Source organism: Penicillium antarcticum (genome assembly GCF_028974205.1).
Source record: "Penicillium antarcticum strain IBT 31339 chromosome Unknown utg000006l_segment0_segment0, whole genome shotgun sequence".
NCBI classification, from domain to species: domain Eukaryota; kingdom Fungi; phylum Ascomycota; class Eurotiomycetes; order Eurotiales; family Aspergillaceae; genus Penicillium; species Penicillium antarcticum.
In genome coordinates, this window is record NW_026695304.1 from 2184707 (window position 1) to 2201753 (window position 17047).

Here is a 17047-nt window from a genome sequence, read left to right on the forward strand (position 1 = left end):
CGCGTTGAAGCCCGTCACAGATTTGAGTCCGATACCAACGCTCCGGGCACACGACCTGGTTTATTGACGGTCCAAGATGATTCGGCCACAGATCAGGCAGATTTCTCTGCAATGTGAACGTGCGAGATTTGGTCTCTCCACGCCAGTTCGGCAGTTCTCCTGTTCCCGGACAGTGGCTGCTGAAGATCAAAACCAACCATCCGGTAAGTACAGGCAATGAACCAAGTTCCGAGGAAGCAAAAAAACGATTGCTTCTTCAGTTTAAAGCCATTGAGTCCCATATCTGATCGGAAACCCCATTAGGCCCAAAGCCCAACACTCGTCCTCCTCCATCAGACGCACGCTCTCGCCAGCCTCGCAAGCCCAATGGCCCTCCAGCTCGCCCTAACCAGAATCAATCTCGCCCTGCTCGAGTGATTGATGCAAGATCGTTTGCCGCTTCCAAAGCTACCGGTGGCGAACAACCCAAGATCATCCGAAGCCCGAGAATGCGCACCGCTCGTGGCGGCAACCAAGGCCAAAATCGCAAAGCGAAACCCTCCGCTAAGGGTAAGGGTCCACGCAAGAGCCGGCGCTCAAACACAGATTCGTTCGTAAACGCCGAGGCCGAAGAGGCCGAAGCGGCGGCCATTGAGGCCGTTGAGCAAGAGCAAATCTTAAAGGACCGTCCTGTTCCTATTCGCTATGAGCCTCAGGATATCACCTACTCCACGTTGAGAGAGACTTGGCCTTCAATTCCCACAGATGCGAACTCGCGCTCAGCTGCCGTTTACGAGAAGCTTGTCAGCCTAAGCGGTCGCTACGCCAATGGCTACGTCGCGCCGCATGAGCTTGGAAGACGTCTCTGGAAGGGTCAGAGTGTTCTTTTCAGCAATGAGGCCGAGAAGACTGAGGCTTTGGGGGAGACTAAGCGGTTGGCCCAGCTTCGTGCAGACCGGATTTCACAGCACAAGGGTGACCTTGTGGAGCCTCGCACTGTTGAATTCAACCCTATCAATGCGGAGAGCACCAGAACTCTCATGGAAACGCTCGCGCAGGGAAAATATCCTACGGCCGAGGCTAAGAAGGATGGACATGCTGTACTGGGCGAGGTGACAAGAAACCTCATGAACAATGGGACATACCAAACGCCTGGGAAAACCTCTCAGTTCATGGCCAAGCTCGAATCTCTTGTCTCTGGCAGCATCAAGCGTGTCTGATACTATGCGAGGACCAGTGGTAGATGTGACTTGTATTATATAGTTCTGTTTGGGTTTATCTCTTGTTTTCCACCCATCTTTCTCCGATTATGCCTGTACCTAAGTTACAAAGTCATTATTTTACAAACACCTTCTTTCTCAGCTAGCCGATGATATTTATGCCTGCTCCAGAGTCTTTTTAGCTGCTTCAAATGCGTCCTTGAGATCTTTTTGGCCTTGGTCTGTGACCTTCTCCATCTGATCATGAGCTTTGCGCACATCATCTGGTCGAGCTAGTTTCTTTTTCTGCAGGTCCTGGAGGCGTTTGTGCATCGCGCCTCTAGAATCACGCACCGAGCTCGCAGCTTTGTCAAATGCTTGCTTAGCAGTTTGAATATGTTTATCCCGAGATTCTTTCGTGGGTGGTGGAATGGGAATGTTGAGTTGGAGGGCATTGTGGGCATCAGGCTGCGGTGTCAAGGATAGGTTCGAGGATATGATAGCTGAAGTAAGAGGTTTAATATGCTACGCAATATATTAGCACTGCTCCAATCTGAAGTGAACATCAGCCGTCAAACTCACATCCTCTTCTGCGGCTAAGAGAGTGACCATCCGTCCTCCCTTGGGCACAACCTGAGCCAGATCTCCTAGTTTGACTGATTCCTTAGAGTCCTTGCTCAGCTGGACCTTCAAGTTCTCCAGAATAGCGGTATTGAACCGCCCTCCCGTGCGAAGTTTGGACAAATCATCTCTGAGCCGAGCGACAGTCGTGGAAATGCCATTATGCAGCTGAGAGAGGTCAAAGGGATCTTCAGCGATGCTAGAGCTTTCTTTTGGCTCAGGGGCAGAGCTTTGTTTGGCCTTTTCCTTCTTTTTGTATAGCGCAGGGCAGTTGGCAAAGTTTCGCTTGTTCAGAGGAACTGAGCACTGAACCCGAGGCAAGAGACACGACCGAGGGTTTAAAAGGCGTGTGACTGCAAGATGAGGACAGCCAGAGTGAAATGATTGGGAGATAATACGTTGCATGGCGGTGGCAATTATTGTAAAAATGGTTGGAAAGTGAAAGCACGAACACAAAAGTTGTGCAGTCGCATCTCCACCCTCGCCCGCCTTGGCCCGAAACGCACCGTTGTCTACCGACTACAGAAAGAAGCAAGAAGATTTCATCACAATGTCATTAAATTGCAAATGGCGAACTTCGTCTACAAAAAAAAAACAAACCAAATCATACTTTTCAAGAAAAGAAAACTGCGCCCAAGTTGCCCGGCTTAAACAAAGCATGACAGAGACCAACTCTGCCCAAGGTCTAGATGGTGCAGATTCCCTGAGAAGTAAGGTCCCGGGAGAAAGTGAAATTCGTTGGCCGTAAGTCTATGTTCATGTCTTCCCATGTATATCATGGATGCATTTACCGTGTGGCCATAGCCTTGGTAATCAGGCGCTTGAGAGCGAGCTCCTTCTTCTTGAGGTCCTCGGGGGTGGAGTCCTCAACCTCGAGCTGGGCCATGGCGTCGCTGAGAGCGGACTCAATGCGCTCCTTGTTACCGCGCTTGAGCTTCATGGACATGCCGGGGTCGGAGACAATCTCCTCAACACGGGAGATGTAAGACTCGAGCTGCTGGCGAGACTCGAACTTCTTGGTGAAAGCCTCGTCGCTGGTCTTGAACTTGGCGGCGTCTAAATAAAGTTAGTCAGTACTGGATCAAACAATTAATAGGAAATGGAAGTAACATACCGTCAACCATCTGGTCGATCTCAGCGCTGGAGAGCTTGCCGACAGCGTTGGAGATGGTGATGTTGGCGGTGCGGCCGGAGGTCTTCTCAGTGGCGGTGACCTTCAGGATACCGTTGACGTCAACCTCGAAGACACACTCGAGAGCAGCCTCACCGGCGCGCATGGGAGGGAGGGGAGCGAGAGTGAACTCTCCCAGGGAGGTGTTGTCAGCGCAGTTGGTACGCTCACCCTGGTAGACAGGGAACTGAACGGTCTGCTGGTTGTCGACAACAGTGGTGAAGGTACGCTTCTTAATGGTAGGGACGGTCTGGCCGCGGTTGACAACGGGGGCGAAGATGTTACCCTCCATGGCGACACCGAGAGAGAGGGGAACAACGTCCAGAAGGAGGAGGTCCTGGGTCTCAGCGGAGGTGGCCTTGCCGGAAAGGATACCGGCCTGGACGGCGGCACCGTAGGCAACAGCCTCGTCGGGGTTGATGCTCTGTACAAGACATGTCAGTAGATATAAATTGACTAGGGTTTGGAATACGATCTTACCTTCTCGAGCTTCTTGCCATCGAAGAAGTCGCTCAGGAGCTTCTGGATGCGGGGAATACGGGTGGAACCACCGACAAGGACGATCTCGTCGACCTTGCTCTTGGGGATACCAGAGTCCTTAAGGACCTGCTGGACGGGGTCCAAGGTGCCAGAGAAGGCCTTGGCGTTAAGGTCCTCGAAACGGGCACGGGTGATGGAGGAGTTGAGGTCCTCACCGTCGAAGAGAGAGTCAATCTCGACGGTGGTCTGGGTGGCGTTGGACAGAGTACGCTTAGCACGCTCGCAAGCAGTGCGCAGACGACGGAGAGCACGAGCGTCACCGGAGAGATCCTTGCCGGTCTTCTTCTGGAACTCCTTCTTGAAGTGCTCAAGGAGGTTGGTGTCGAAGTCCTGACCACCAAGGTGAGTGTCACCGGCGGTGGCCTTGACAGTGAAGACACCACCCTGGATGTTCAGCAGGGACACATCGAAGGTACCACCACCGAGATCGTAGATGAGGACGTTGCGCTCCTTGTCAGACTTGCCGGAGCCGAGACCGTAGGCGATAGCGGCAGCGGTAGGCTCGTTGATGATACGGAGAACGTTGAGACCAGCGATGGCACCGGCATCCTTGGTGGCCTGACGCTGGTTGTCGTTGAAGTAAGCAGGGACGGTAATGACGGCCTTCTCGACCTTCTTGCCGAGCTTGACCTCGGCAACCTCCTTCATCTGTTGGGGTGTATTAGTAAGTTATTTCTTGAATCAACATACTGCAAGTTTCGCCTTACCTTCATAAGGACCATGGAGGAGATCTCCTGGGGGGAGAAGGTCTTGGTCTCGCTGAGGTACTCGACCTGGACAACGGGGTTGCCACCCTGGTCAATGACCTTGAAGGGCCAGGACTCAACATCCTTCTTGACGATGGGGTCCTCGTAGCGGCGACCGATCAAACGCCTGTTCCGAGTCAGACCAAAATCCTAAAAAGGAGTTGTGGGAAATGCGCATGAATCGAAAACAGGCGCCAAATTTCAAGAACTCACTTGATATCGAAGATGGTGTTGGCCGGGTTCATGGCGGCCTGGTTCTTGGCGGCATCACCAATCAGACGCTCCTTGTCGGTGAAAGAGACGAAGGAGGGGGTAGTGTAGCTACCCTGGTCGTTGGCAACTGATCACACAAGTCAGTTTATGCAGAATATTTCGATGGGAGGAAGAACGTACTGATCTCGACATTGGTACCCTCGTAGTTGGCAACGCAAGAGTAAGTGGTACCTAAAAAGAAGAATTAGTTGTGCGTCCGCATAATTGAGGTAATAAACTCACCCAAATCGATACCGACGGCACCGTCGAAGACCTCAATGTCGGCCATTATGAGATAGGGGAATAGTAATTGGGAGGAATGGGAAAGAGAGGGATGGTGGGGGAAAGAGGAAATTTTTTAACAACCCGAGTGCATATTTAATCGGAGCCACAAAAACCCAGAAAATTTTTCGGGAGCGGTGAATCACGTGCGAGGGCTTCTCCTCGCTCATTTACTCCGTCGAGGATATGTATAAGTTGGAATTTTATAGATCTGATTTGACTCCGTATACTCCGTATATCCTTTTATAGATGCACACATGCTGTCTGCTAAGTTTCATCAATCTCCATAGGATCGCATATCTCGTCCACGTCTTCGTCTTTCGCATTTGGACTCGTATGACTCTGGCTCTGGCTCTCTGCTCTGGCTCGTGCCCGGGATTCCAGTATCGCTTTGCGTATATTGTCTTTGTCCTTGGGGACTGTAAGGGAAGCTGGTTCGGTGTAGAGAACCAATTCTTTTCCCGATGGTTGGGAGGACAAAACCGAGGTCGGCACCGAGAGCAACTTTGTAGCAAGGGGCGAGAATATAAGCCCATCGGGAGTATCACCTTCAAGTTCTTGGTCCAAGTTGTGTATGTAGGTTGTATGTTGAGTGTCATCCAACAGCATCATATCTTCCCTCTCTTCCCCTTTGGCCCGAGCGGAGATTGGCAAACTATCTAGGAATGTGTCAACTTTAACCTCCTTGCAAATTGTTCTTCAACCCACCTATTCGCAAGCATCCGAACCTCTTTGTTAACGGTTGCGCATCGGGATCACCTTGGGCCGGGCGCTTCTTCCCGCGGCTTTCCTCCATCGAAAAAAAAAGGAGAGAAATCAACTTCCTCGGATCTAAGGTGTACACGGTACCCAGTACACAGACCCGGGGGTCATTCTTGAAAAGGGCGCTCAATGCGGGTTTCTGGGATGGTGAGGAACGGGGAGGCTTTGACTCACATCTTTCGAAACCACCCCAGAACCTTCTACCCTCGTTTTGTTCACTCCTTGTCAACCAACCACCCTCCAGTCAAAATGACTTCCGTTGGTTCTGAATGGACCGCTTTGCGAGTCCGAGAAACCTTCTTGGATTATTTCAAGCAAAATGGTCATACCTTTGGTAGGAGACCCCCGCGATTCTTTTTTCCCAATGCCCCTCCACCCCGCCACATAGACTGACTCGAAATGGCACATAGTACCTTCGTCCCCCGTCGCTCCTCTGTCGGATCCGACTCTCCTGTTCACCAATGCTGGTATGAACCAGTTCAAGTCCATCTTCCTGGGAACTGTTGACCCGTCGTCGGACTTTGGAAAGCTGAAGCGCGCCACCAACTCGCAAAAGGTATTGAAGATTTGTCGGGGGAACTGAAACCTTACAATGGGGAGCTATGGCTGATCTTGATCATTAGTGTCTTCGTGCCGGTGGTAAACATAATGTCCGTGTCCCTGTATCAATTCATAGATGGGCGTCAGTATACTGACTAGTCGTGCGCAGGATCTGGATGATGTGGGCAAGGACAGCTACCATCATGTAAGTTTCAAGAATACCAGATCGACACAAGAAAACGTCTGACGCAAAGCTCTAGACCTTCTTCGAAATGCTCGGCAACTGGAGTTTCGGCGACTACTTCAAGAAAGAAGCAATCACATACTCCTGGACTCTTCTCACCAAGGTCTACGGACTGGACCCCGATCGTCTCTATGTCACTTACTTTGAGGGCAATGAAGCGGGTGGATTGGAACCCGATCTTGAGGCCAAAGATTTGTGGAAATCCGTTGGTGTTCCCGAATCCCACATTCTTCCAGGCGATATGAAAGACAACTTCTGGGAAATGGGTGATCAAGGCCCTTGTGGGCCTTGCAGCGAAGTCCATTACGATCGGATCGGCGGACGTAACGCTGCCCACCTTGTCAACGAAGACGACCCGAATGTGCTCGAGATCTGGAACAACGTGTTTATCCAGTACAACCGCGAGGCTGACAGTTCCCTGCGATCTCTTCCCAACAAACACGTTGACACTGGAATGGGATTCGAAAGACTGGTGTCGATTCTCCAGGACAAATCTTCCAACTATGATACAGATGTTTTCACTCCCATCTTCCAGGCCATTCAAACTGTCACCGGAGCCCGCGAATACCGCGGCAACTTTGGCGCTGACGACGCTGACGGTATTGACACTGCCTACCGTGTTGTTGCTGACCACGTGCGAACCTTGATGTTTGCCATCTCGGATGGTGTTATCCCCAACAACGAGGGTCGTGGCTATGTCATTCGTCGTGTACTGCGTCGCGGAGCTCGTTATGCCCGCAAGTACTTCCAGGTTGACATTGGGAACTTCTTTGCCAAGCTGGTTCCGACCGTTGTGGATCAGTTGGGTGATATGTTCCCTGAACTCAAGCGTAAGCAACAGGATGTCATTGAAATTCTGGACGAAGAAGAGTTGTCATTTGCCAAAACCTTGGACCGGGGTGAGCGTCAATTTGAACAATATGCCCAGCAGGCCAAGGTCAAGGGCACCGACAAACTCCATGGTGCCGATGTTTGGCGACTGTATGATACCTTCGGATTCCCTGTTGACCTGACTCGGATCATGGCCGAGGAGCGTAGCCTTTGTATCGATGATGTCGAGTTTGAACAAGCCCGCTTGAAGGCCAAGGAGGCTAGCAAGGGCCAAAAGAAGGCGGCCGAAACCACCGTCAAGCTCGATGTCCACGATCTAGGAAAGCTGGATAAGATGAATGACGTCTCAAAGACTGATGACTCTGCCAAATTTGGCCGAGGCAATATTACTGCTCATGTCAAGGCCATCTACCATGCCAAAGGTTTCTTTGACAACACTGACAGTGTCCCGGAGGGCGCGCAGCTTGGTGTTATTCTCGATTGCACAAATTTCTACGCCGAGCAGGGCGGCCAGGAAAATGACACTGGTAAAATCATCATTGATGGACAAGCGGAGCTTGAGGTTGGTGATGTGCAGTCCTATGCCGGATATGTTCTCCACACTGGCTTTATGAAATACGGATCATTCGCCGTTGGCGATTCTGTTATTTGCGAATACGATGAGCTCAGACGCTGGCCCATCCGAAACAACCACACCGGCACCCATATTCTGAACTTTGCTTTGAAGGAGATTCTAGGCGACGGCGTGGACCAGAAGGGCTCCCTTGTGGCCGCTGAAAAGCTTCGCTTCGACTTCTCTCACAAGAGCGCAATTTCCGACGTCGAGCTTGAGAAAATTGAGGCAAAGGCGACTGAATACATTCGACAGAATTGCTCTGTCTACTCCAAAGAAGTCCCTCTCGCCACTGCCCAGGAAATCTCCGGTGTCAGAGCCGTGTTCGGCGAGACCTACCCCGATCCTGTTCGTGTTGTCTCTGTTGGTGTGGAATTGGAAGAAATTCTACAGAACGTCAAGGATCCTCGCTGGCAGGAAGTCAGCATTGAATTCTGTGGTGGAACCCATGTTCAGAAAACGGGTGATATCAAGGATTTGATCATTCTGGAAGAAAGCGGTATCGCCAAGGGCATTCGCCGAATTATTGCCGTCACTGGAGAAGAGGCCCATGAGGTGCAGCGAGTTGCCCAGGACTTTGGAAAGCGCCTTGAACGGTTGAACGCATTGCCACTGGGTGCCGAGAAGGAGCGGGAGGCCAAGCAGGTTCAGGTCGACCTCAACCAACTTACAATTTCCGCCGTGGAGAAGGCCAAGTTCAGAGAGCGCTTTGCCAAGATCAATAAGCAGGTTCTTGATGGCCAAAAGGCCCAACAAAAGCTGGAGTCTAAGAAGGCAGTTGACACCATCACTTCCTACTTTGAAGCCCCAGAAAACAAAGACAAGTCGTGGCTCGTCGTCCAGCTTCCAATTTCGGCCAACGCAAAGGCTGTGAGCGAGTCTCTCAACCATGTCAAGTCGAAACTGCAAGGGAAGAGTGTTTATCTTTTGGCGGCAGACTCTGAGCAAGGTCGGGTCTCGCACGGCTGTTATATTTCCCAGGTGAGTAGTAACAACCGATATATCTCGCGAAAAAATCTTACTATTTGGTTCATACTAATTTGGAATCAGGAACTGAGCACCCAAGGTGCTTCGGCAAGCGACTGGGCGGCCGTTGTCTCTGGTGCCGTGGGAGGAAAGGCTGGTGGAAAGGGTCCTACTTCTATTGGAAACGGTACAAACTCTGACAAGGTTGAGGAAGCTATTTCACTGGCTTCGGATTATCTGAGCAAGTTCAAGCTCTAGTTCTAAGTTGTATGAGAAGGGGGGAGGGGTGCAAATTATGAAATGTCGAAAAGTCTACTTACTAGCACCGGAAATTGATGTCTTTTCATGATTCTTTCAAACAGTTCTATACCTGCGCCCTGATTCTAGCCGTCGTTCCAATTGCAAGTTAATAGTACACAGCTGTGTTGTAGCATCAACATGATTTTTCTTGTTTCCGTTTGTCTTACATCTCTCCGCATTGCACAATCGTTACATCCTGGTTAGGCTTTTCCTTGCTCGTACGAGTGTTTTCAATCATATGAACAATCTCCATCCCGTCAATCACTTGGCCAAACACCACATGCTTGTTGTTCAAGAAAGGTGTGGTTGTAGTTGTGATAAAAAACTGGCAGCCATTGGTGTTGGGGCCCGAATTCTACTGTTTTCAGTAAACACTCTGGAGAAAGCCGGGATATTAGACTTACTGCCATGCTTAACAGACCAGCTCGGTCATGGGTGAGTGTGAAGTTTTCATCAGCGAACTTCGAGGTGCCGTAGATGGTACAGGATCCAGTTCCATCGCCATTGATGAAATCCCCACCTTGGATCATGAAGTCTTTGATCTATAAGATTTAGTTTGGTGTCTATGAAACAGGCCTTTCAATACATACCACTCGGTGGAATTTGCTTCCCTTGTAGCCTTGGGGTTGTCCCTTGGGGGTCTTGCTTTCCCCCGTGCAAAACTGGCGGAAATTCTCTGCTGTTCGCGGGGTGACATTTGCGAACAATTCCATTTTCACTCGCCCAAGGGATTCGCCTAGAATATGTGAGTATCAAGGACCAAGAGAAAGAAGGGGCAGCTTACCCCCAAGGGCAATATCAAAGAAAACCACTGGATTTGATTCCATGGCGAAGGTAGGGATGAAGAAAGGAGTTGGGGAGTACAATGGTCAATAATTTGAGGGTATTCGAAGGAGGGATTCAGTTGCCTTGCCTCACAGTCTCATCCCCTTTTACAGCTTTATGTATTGGTACATTTGAAACAGTGCTGCCGCCATAGTGTCCAGAGGTACCGGCAACAAAGCAGTCCCGTGACCCAATCTCATCCCCGGCCGCATGCATCCATTACGAGCTTCTCCTCTCGCCATTCCCTCTTCATCTCTCTCGCCTTTAGGGGTTTATTTTAGGGTGATATGTTATTGAAGGCATTCACTTTCTCCTCCCGGGAAGTTCTGTGGGTATTGCTTACGGTCGATCTTCCATGGGCTATCTTCAATTTTAGTTACCAAGTACGCTCATGGTAACACTTCAAATCTGATCCCATACCTATATTTCAAGATTGATACTCCTGAGTATTGGCGCAGAAAAATCAAAAACAAGACAAGACAAGAAGCCGGGTCACAGCGCCATCTGATACGAGGCATGAAGGATTGACTTGGGGGCTGACTCCAGTGGATTAACTCGATCCAGGTCGTGTGATTCTCCTTATCGCTTATCAAAATGTCTGCGACAACGACAACAGCTTCGGTCAGCGCAGCGACTACCACTGCTGGCAATAACGGGGAGGCTTCGGGGTCAAACAATGCTACAAGCTCACCTTTGCTGTTCTTTGTCGCTCTCGGCTTCGGCGTCGTCTTCACAAACCTATGGTATGTTACTTCCACTTTCCCCCTTGCCTAAGCTCTCTGTGTCTTCTGGAATCTGACTTTGATTGTAGGATCATCGTTGGCGTCAAGTACTGCTTTCGATACAACCAACGAAACCGTCAGCTACGCAGTGAAGAAACCGGTGAACCTATAGATTTAACCGCAATGCCTCGGGCTCATCGCCGAAGGAGGGAGAAAAAGCTGATGACGATGGACGAGGTGAACGAACGATTTCCATTGGTCAAATACAAAGTGTGGAGGTCATCTCGCGCAAACCAAGGTCTTTCGACTGAAGGAGGCATAACAGCTCCCAACAGCAGGCCTCAGAGTCTCAAAGACGGCAATGAGATTTTTACAACAACAGCCGGTATTCCCACAGCCGCAGTATCGCCATCCAAGGTCAATGAGCGTCCCAATTCCAACACATCACAAACGATTTCCCATGATCTGTATGTTGGTAGCCCAGCACAGTCTGCCGACGAAAAGACACCCACGGTATCAAGAATGTCTTTGACTGATCAGGGCACTGGTACAAACGAAGAAGAGCGTACTCTAGCCAACGACAGCGTTCACATGGACATGGAAGACGAAGATGATGGCGATCATATCCAGAACGCCGTTCCTACTGATCTTTTACCCAACCCTGGCGATTCTTGCGCCATTTGCCTGGACATCATTGAGGACGATGATGACATTCGGGGACTCACATGCGGACATGCTTTCCATGCCTCGTGTGTTGATCCTTGGTTGACGAGTAGAAGAGCTTGTTGTCCTCTGTGCAAGGCCGATTACTATGTCCCTAAGCCCCGCACACAAACAGAGACACAGTCCGGCACTGATCGACACGGACATCGTATCGCCTCCATTCGCGCTGATGCAATTCTCAGACCTCCTCGGGCTGCCCGCAATCGAAGTCGGGAAAATGGGCTCCGGGTACATATGATCTTCCCGGGTCGAATGTTCCAAACGAGCTCTCACGAACGAGAGATATCACCGCGCCGAGAACCACGTCAGCAGCGCAGTCGCGATGAGCTCCCGGGATCAGAAGATCCAAATCAGTCTTCCTGGCCGCGGTTTCTCCCAACTCGTCTCCGACAACTTTCCTCCCGCTTCTCCTCTTCTAGAGACACTCAACTACCACCTGATGTTGAATCCTCCTCTCATGAGCCTAGATCCTCGGATCGGCGTACACCTGGCCAACTGGAAGCCGGTACCACCTGATATCTATCTAGCCCCCTTGGGTTTTTTAATAGTTCACACCCAATTCATGCGCGAAGTACCCTTTTTGTGTTTTTATTTTATTTTATGCTGGAACCACATCTGGAATGTTGGCTGGGGCTTTCACTGTTTATGACATGATATGTGTAATTTATCTTCTGGCGGGGCACTAGGACTGGGGCGTACTCTTCTCGTGATTTTTTTGTGTCCGGATATTCAATGTTTGTTTCGCTTTACCTCTCGACATATTCCTTCCTACGATAACACTTGTACGTAGCACTATCAACATTTACTACTCTTGTGTAGAATCTTGGTCCATACAAGAAGTGTTCCAGATGCAATGTTGCAATCTTCTCTCGAATTACGCAATAAATGTGTAGATTGTACTCAGATGGACAGCGGCAAAGTTTACGAGCTTGGTGGAGATGGATTCGACTCGCGTGTCGCACGGCCAAGCTTCTCTTGGTGGCTCAACTAGTTTCCCTCCGTTTAAAAGTTCTTCGATCTCTCTGAGCTAAGCAATATCTAAGCTAATTTAACAGATGCGCCATTGAGATATATAGGTTTATACTTGAACTAGCTGAAACCAAGACAAATCTGGCTTGAATTTGGGGAAATAGCACACATAATACAACGCACTAGCCTTGGAAACGAAAGCTCCAGGGCATTCATGTTTCAGAGTTCTCACATCTGTGTCTTGGGGGCCCCTACACCAGCGCTAATCACGCTGGGCAACTCCTGTGAGCCCATACTGAAGAGCATTCCAATAGCGCTGCCGACCAGCACAATGACTAGAAGACTGACACTCGCGACAAGGAAGAACGGTGAGCTGATATCTCTTTTTTGGCAAGCCGAGCCACCCCACTGCAATGTTTTGGTAGTACCATCACTGTTCCTTATGATACTTTGTTGACATTGGCATGCATAACAGTTGCCACTGGTTCCTTCCACACCCGAGCCAGACTTCAAGTAACAGGAGCCGTGTCCAGAGCAATTGTTGGTGGCTTCGGCGCATGACGAATTTGAAGCGTGACAGACAGGCGCCAGGGTTGACTGTAACGGTTGCGTAGACCGCTTGAACGCATCCTGCTTTGCTGTGGATCCAGAATGCTGGTCCATATCCTGGCGACCAAGTGGTTTTGAATGAAGGCCGGGAGGTAGAATGACAGCTGTGATTTCGCGCTCGCTGGTCGAAATCTGAGCTAGTTGGAGAACCAACGACTCCAGAGCTTTAGTCACAAGAAGCGATTCATCGAAAGCGGTCTGTATTTCATATGTTTAGAATTTGCGCTCTCAGTGGTTTGGAGAGACAAACTACCTTGAAAGAAAGCTTCAACGCTGAGTTTTCTTGACTCTTACTAGTCCAAGTTTCCACAGAGTTAACAAGTCCAAGGACTTCCTGGTCAAAAAGTCCGGAGCCGCGGGCAAGTATAGGATCCTTGGACAGGCAGTCTTTAGCGGCCTGGCGGGACGGATTTCCAAAATTAGCAGGGGGTCATAGAATTTTTGATAGCGACTGGACTACCTGAGATTTAGTTGATGTAGATTCGCTAGCATCATTGTCGTAGTATGTGCAGTATTGGCCACGGTCCCTAGTCACGCTGGATGTGCTTTCGATAAATGATACCATCAATTCATCCCCCACGAACGTTGAGGATATTTCAGGGACGAGGACATGGTTTGGGTGAACTTTTCGCAGATTGGTGGCTGAAGAGACAGAAAAATGAGTTTAGCTACTGATCTTCATGTGTGTCAACTTCCCATTTGGACACTTACCAACTCGTTCATCGACCCCCTCTAAGATGATTACACTTCTTCCGGGGGTCTCATCGTCGCTAGCACCTCCAAATAGAGTATAATCAGCTTTAGCAAATTGATTCAAGTGATCCACGGTTTCTGTATCAACCATTCCAAGGACTGATGCGACAGACGACTTCATGCGGAGCTCCAAGACAAGTTGAGCCTCTTCTTCAGTCAGTGTTTGTTGCTTGGTGTTGGCATTGTTGAATTCTGAGGGCCGCGAGGGGAGACCGAAAATTGAAGCTTCCAGCGCATTCACCTGCAATGCACCTGTTACTGCCAGGGCAAGGAAGGTAGACAGCCAACGCATATTGAGGAGAGTCAGGAGGTTTGAGGGTAAAGATGACTATTGTGGCAGGCGTGGCGATAGCCACATCAATAAATTCCTCTCAAAAAATTGATTCGCCTTTGTTGTATAACCGTAGGCGAAAGAGGACGAGGATAGAAGCCCCGTTAGCTGGTGGAAGACTGGCCCTCCGATAAGATATCACGTGGTCGTACGTCAATAATACTTGAGTCCAAAGTTGTGTACTTCTATTATTTATATGTTTTACTATGCCTTACATTCGATCTTCTTTTCTTTGGAAGCAGCTCGTACATTAAAGTACAATATATGTATACATGAGCTGGCACAGCTAGGCACCTCTGCTGGTGACTGTCTGAACGTTTACATAAGCCACCGATCCCTACGCCGCGGAAACTCGCAGCGCATCAGGAATCCAACTTTTCCTCCTTTTGAGACTGAGATGATTCTCGAGTGAGAATTCTTCTAGGGATTGGCTGTTACCAATGCTCCGGCTCAGGTATCTCTTTCGAACCCCTCAAGCGAGTCCGTCTTTCTTCCGCTTCCGATCTCGTCATGGCCATCCCAACTTCTTAACATCACCGAGCGTCCAGCATGTGAAGTTCAGGCGGCCTTGGGTCAGGTGAGTAACAGCTTGTCCTTATCTGGAGACTGGTTCAAATTTCGTTGGGTCATACTGATGCGAAAATTCCTAGGTCGTTTATCTCAAAGTGTCTGCTTTATGGCACCGCATTCCATTTATGGAGCACGTTCGTGCTAGTCCGATTCGACGATGATACCGACGATACAGACTCAGCCTCTGTTTCTGTACCGACAGAGGATACTTCGCGCCACACCTCCCGAGGAAGTGGCAATCAAAGCGGAAAAGAAGTTGAAGATGAGGACGCGCTATTCATACCGCTCGCCTGGTCCAGATTACAAACAGGTGATCTATACAGTACATCTGATCCAGAATGGCAAACGTTTGTCAATATATCCAAGGATAGAAAGAAGCTTCAGAAACTCAGAGGTTAGGAATGTGCCTCGGTTACATCATTTCCATTGGCTTACAGTTCTAGATGAACTCGCGACGATTGTCCTAGAGGGTGCAGAAAGTCAGATGTCGCAAGTACTTGGGGGACCGCTCTCCATTACAGGGTTCTGGCTTGTTCATCAGTTTCCAAACCGTGCTCCTCCAGGATATGTCCGGTCAGGGTATGTATATGCAACACTTGACGAATTGCTCAGTCACTGATGGTAGTCAGACTTGAGATCACAGACAACAGTGTGTCGTGGGTCACTAAGCCAATGGACCCTGATGTGGGTGACAAGCTACAAATCTTCATGAAACCGGTTCATATGGTACTTGCAATCAGAGATGCATATCTAGTGTTGTTGTTACGGCAACTTGATCGCCTAAGGAAACCCGAGGGAGAACCGCTAGACGCATTGGAATTTTTGAATGACCCATCCGCCACGCCTGGTCAAGGCAAAAAAAATTGGAACGGTCAACAGGAACAATCTAACATCCAACCCCCCATAACCGATGGGCTCAAAGAAAACATGCCACCCAACACCGAAAATTCCAATTATCACCCATCATCACTCATATCTCTTTTACAGCGGTTGCCGTTACCCGACCTCAGCCCTGGATCGGATTTGCATTTGGCATCAAAGGCATTCAACTTACGGCTAAATAATGAGCGGTCTCGAACCCCAGGGTCTGCTCGCCGGGGTGCTTTCTTTGTTGCAGGTCCAGTTGGGCTAAAAGGACCCAATGGGTTTTGTAGATTTGAGGTGCGAGGCGAGTATGATCCAGCCAAACGGGAATGGCGAGCAGTGGAGATGACACTAAAGGATCTGAATATGAGGAGGCAGCGCGCACTTGGAAGTTAAACGACATGTATCGAAGGGACGCCAAAGCATGGAAGCTCAGTGCTCAAAGCGTCTCGTGTCGAAGATAGTGTCCAGGATACCATGTACATAAATGACGAAATCAAGGCAAATATCTAACATCACAATGTCGATGGATGACGTGTGGGGATTTATAATCGGCAGCCCCTCATTCCTAATGTCTTCCCTCTTCATCCATCTCATTGCTTATTTGACATCATGTCTGTGCCTCCTAAGTTTGCTGGGCTCAAGCTACCTGGTGCATCTCAAGAGACGCCCCATACTCTTGAAATGTGTATGTCCTCTCAGCCTTAATTACAGGTATCCCAGCTAACTACCAACATGTAGATCTTGACTATGTCTGTCCTGTCAGTAAACCACGCAAATGGTTTGAGGTTACCTTCACTGATGTTACTCTAGTTCTCGGCCAAGATGTTCAATACGTTCTACACGCTGAGACCAATCATCGCTGAGCGCTATGGTTCTCGCCTCCGAATTATATTTCGGCAGCATATACAGCCGTGGCACCCATCGTCCACGTTGACTCACGAGGCCGGTGCAGCCATCCTCAGGGTTGCCCCTGAGAAATTCTGGGATTTTAGTGCTGCACTGTTCAAGCACCAAGCCGATTTCTTCGATATCAGCGTGGTCAATGAAACGCGCAACAAAACATACGAGCGACTGGCACAAATTGCAAGCACCGTGGGGATAGACGAGAAGAAAGTACTTGATTTGCTAACCATTAGCGAAACACCCGGTGACGATGGGCAATTGAACGTTGGCAACCAAGTGACCAACGATATCAAGTGGATGGTCAAAGTAAGCATCTGTCTCGTTGCCAACTGGGATAACTGGTTTTTTTCTCTAACACCACAAAGGCGGATCGCGTAGTGGGAGCCCATGTTTCACCCACCATTTTCTTCAATGTAAGGCCGCTCAACAAAATGATTATGTTCAATGTGCTGACACCAGGACCAGGGAGTAGAGGAACGTGGCATCAGTAGCAGTTTCACCGCTACCCAGTGGGAAGAATGGCTGGCCAAAAACGTGATTTGAGAGGGCGCTGGAAGGGCAATGGCGTCTGTGGTAAGAAATAGGGCTGGTACTTAGTGGATAGCATAGAAGACCAAGATCTAGCGTTCCAAAAAAAAGGAAAGGAGAAAATGAAACGTTGTCTCATTCCAGAACTTCGATTACGAAGCTTTTTTGGACCATAGTAAGCATACTGCGAATGCATTTCCA

At 49.5% G+C, this 17047-nt stretch overlaps 10 protein-coding genes across 10 annotated transcripts; 5 read left to right on the forward strand and 5 right to left on the reverse strand.

Annotated features, from left to right (window-relative positions):
• Nucleotides 1-76: 76 nt before the first annotated feature.
• Nucleotides 77-1199, forward strand: N7508_006893 (uncharacterized protein; the record flags this gene model as incomplete). The annotated part of the gene is made up of 2 exons (XM_058464959.1): nt 77-203; nt 304-1199. 2 exons carry the CDS (start codon nt 77-79, stop codon nt 1197-1199), a joined length of 1023 nt encoding a protein of 340 aa, XP_058318812.1.
• A 156-nt stretch (nt 1200-1355) lies between these two features.
• On the reverse strand, nt 1356-2204 carry N7508_006894 (ribosome-recycling factor; the record flags this gene model as incomplete). Its single annotated transcript, XM_058464960.1, has 2 exons — nt 1356-1703; nt 1761-2204. 2 exons carry the CDS (start codon nt 2202-2204, stop codon nt 1356-1358), a joined length of 792 nt encoding a protein of 263 aa, XP_058318813.1.
• A 382-nt stretch (nt 2205-2586) lies between these two features.
• Nucleotides 2587-4797, reverse strand: hscA (putative Hsp70 chaperone (HscA); the record flags this gene model as incomplete). Its single annotated transcript, XM_058464961.1, has 7 exons — nt 2587-2855; nt 2914-3394; nt 3451-4158; nt 4218-4383; nt 4470-4596; nt 4650-4700; nt 4752-4797. 7 exons carry the CDS (start codon nt 4795-4797, stop codon nt 2587-2589), a joined length of 1848 nt encoding a protein of 615 aa, XP_058318814.1.
• A 260-nt stretch (nt 4798-5057) lies between these two features.
• Nucleotides 5058-5586, reverse strand: N7508_006896 (uncharacterized protein; the record flags this gene model as incomplete). Its single annotated transcript, XM_058464962.1, has 2 exons — nt 5058-5449; nt 5499-5586. The coding sequence occupies 2 exons, from the start codon at nt 5584-5586 to the stop codon at nt 5058-5060; spliced, it is 480 nt and encodes a 159-aa protein (XP_058318815.1).
• A 215-nt stretch (nt 5587-5801) lies between these two features.
• Nucleotides 5802-9004, forward strand: N7508_006897 (alanine--tRNA ligase; the record flags this gene model as incomplete). Its single annotated transcript, XM_058464963.1, has 6 exons — nt 5802-5886; nt 5963-6108; nt 6176-6202; nt 6262-6297; nt 6353-8761; nt 8831-9004. The coding sequence occupies 6 exons, from the start codon at nt 5802-5804 to the stop codon at nt 9002-9004; spliced, it is 2877 nt and encodes a 958-aa protein (XP_058318816.1).
• A 205-nt stretch (nt 9005-9209) lies between these two features.
• Nucleotides 9210-9873, reverse strand: cyp3 (putative peptidyl-prolyl cis-trans isomerase; the record flags this gene model as incomplete). The annotated part of the gene is made up of 4 exons (XM_058464964.1): nt 9210-9401; nt 9451-9588; nt 9637-9782; nt 9831-9873. The coding sequence occupies 4 exons, from the start codon at nt 9871-9873 to the stop codon at nt 9210-9212; spliced, it is 519 nt and encodes a 172-aa protein (XP_058318817.1).
• Nucleotides 9874-10465: 592 nt separating this feature from the next.
• On the forward strand, nt 10466-11832 carry N7508_006899 (E3 ubiquitin-protein ligase RNF103; the record flags this gene model as incomplete). Its single annotated transcript, XM_058464965.1, has 2 exons — nt 10466-10614; nt 10683-11832. 2 exons carry the CDS (start codon nt 10466-10468, stop codon nt 11830-11832), a joined length of 1299 nt encoding a protein of 432 aa, XP_058318818.1.
• Nucleotides 11833-12513: 681 nt separating this feature from the next.
• On the reverse strand, nt 12514-13939 carry N7508_006900 (DUF3844 domain-containing protein; the record flags this gene model as incomplete). Its single annotated transcript, XM_058464966.1, has 4 exons — nt 12514-13092; nt 13148-13291; nt 13355-13536; nt 13606-13939. The coding sequence occupies 4 exons, from the start codon at nt 13937-13939 to the stop codon at nt 12514-12516; spliced, it is 1239 nt and encodes a 412-aa protein (XP_058318819.1).
• Nucleotides 13940-14418: 479 nt separating this feature from the next.
• On the forward strand, nt 14419-15808 carry N7508_006901 (uncharacterized protein; the record flags this gene model as incomplete). The annotated part of the gene is made up of 4 exons (XM_058464967.1): nt 14419-14555; nt 14629-14942; nt 14992-15127; nt 15178-15808. The coding sequence occupies 4 exons, from the start codon at nt 14419-14421 to the stop codon at nt 15806-15808; spliced, it is 1218 nt and encodes a 405-aa protein (XP_058318820.1).
• A 216-nt stretch (nt 15809-16024) lies between these two features.
• Nucleotides 16025-16861, forward strand: N7508_006902 (DsbA family protein; the record flags this gene model as incomplete). The annotated part of the gene is made up of 5 exons (XM_058464968.1): nt 16025-16100; nt 16154-16173; nt 16226-16624; nt 16684-16731; nt 16784-16861. The coding sequence occupies 5 exons, from the start codon at nt 16025-16027 to the stop codon at nt 16859-16861; spliced, it is 621 nt and encodes a 206-aa protein (XP_058318821.1).
• Between the last annotated feature and the right edge of the window lie 186 nt (nt 16862-17047).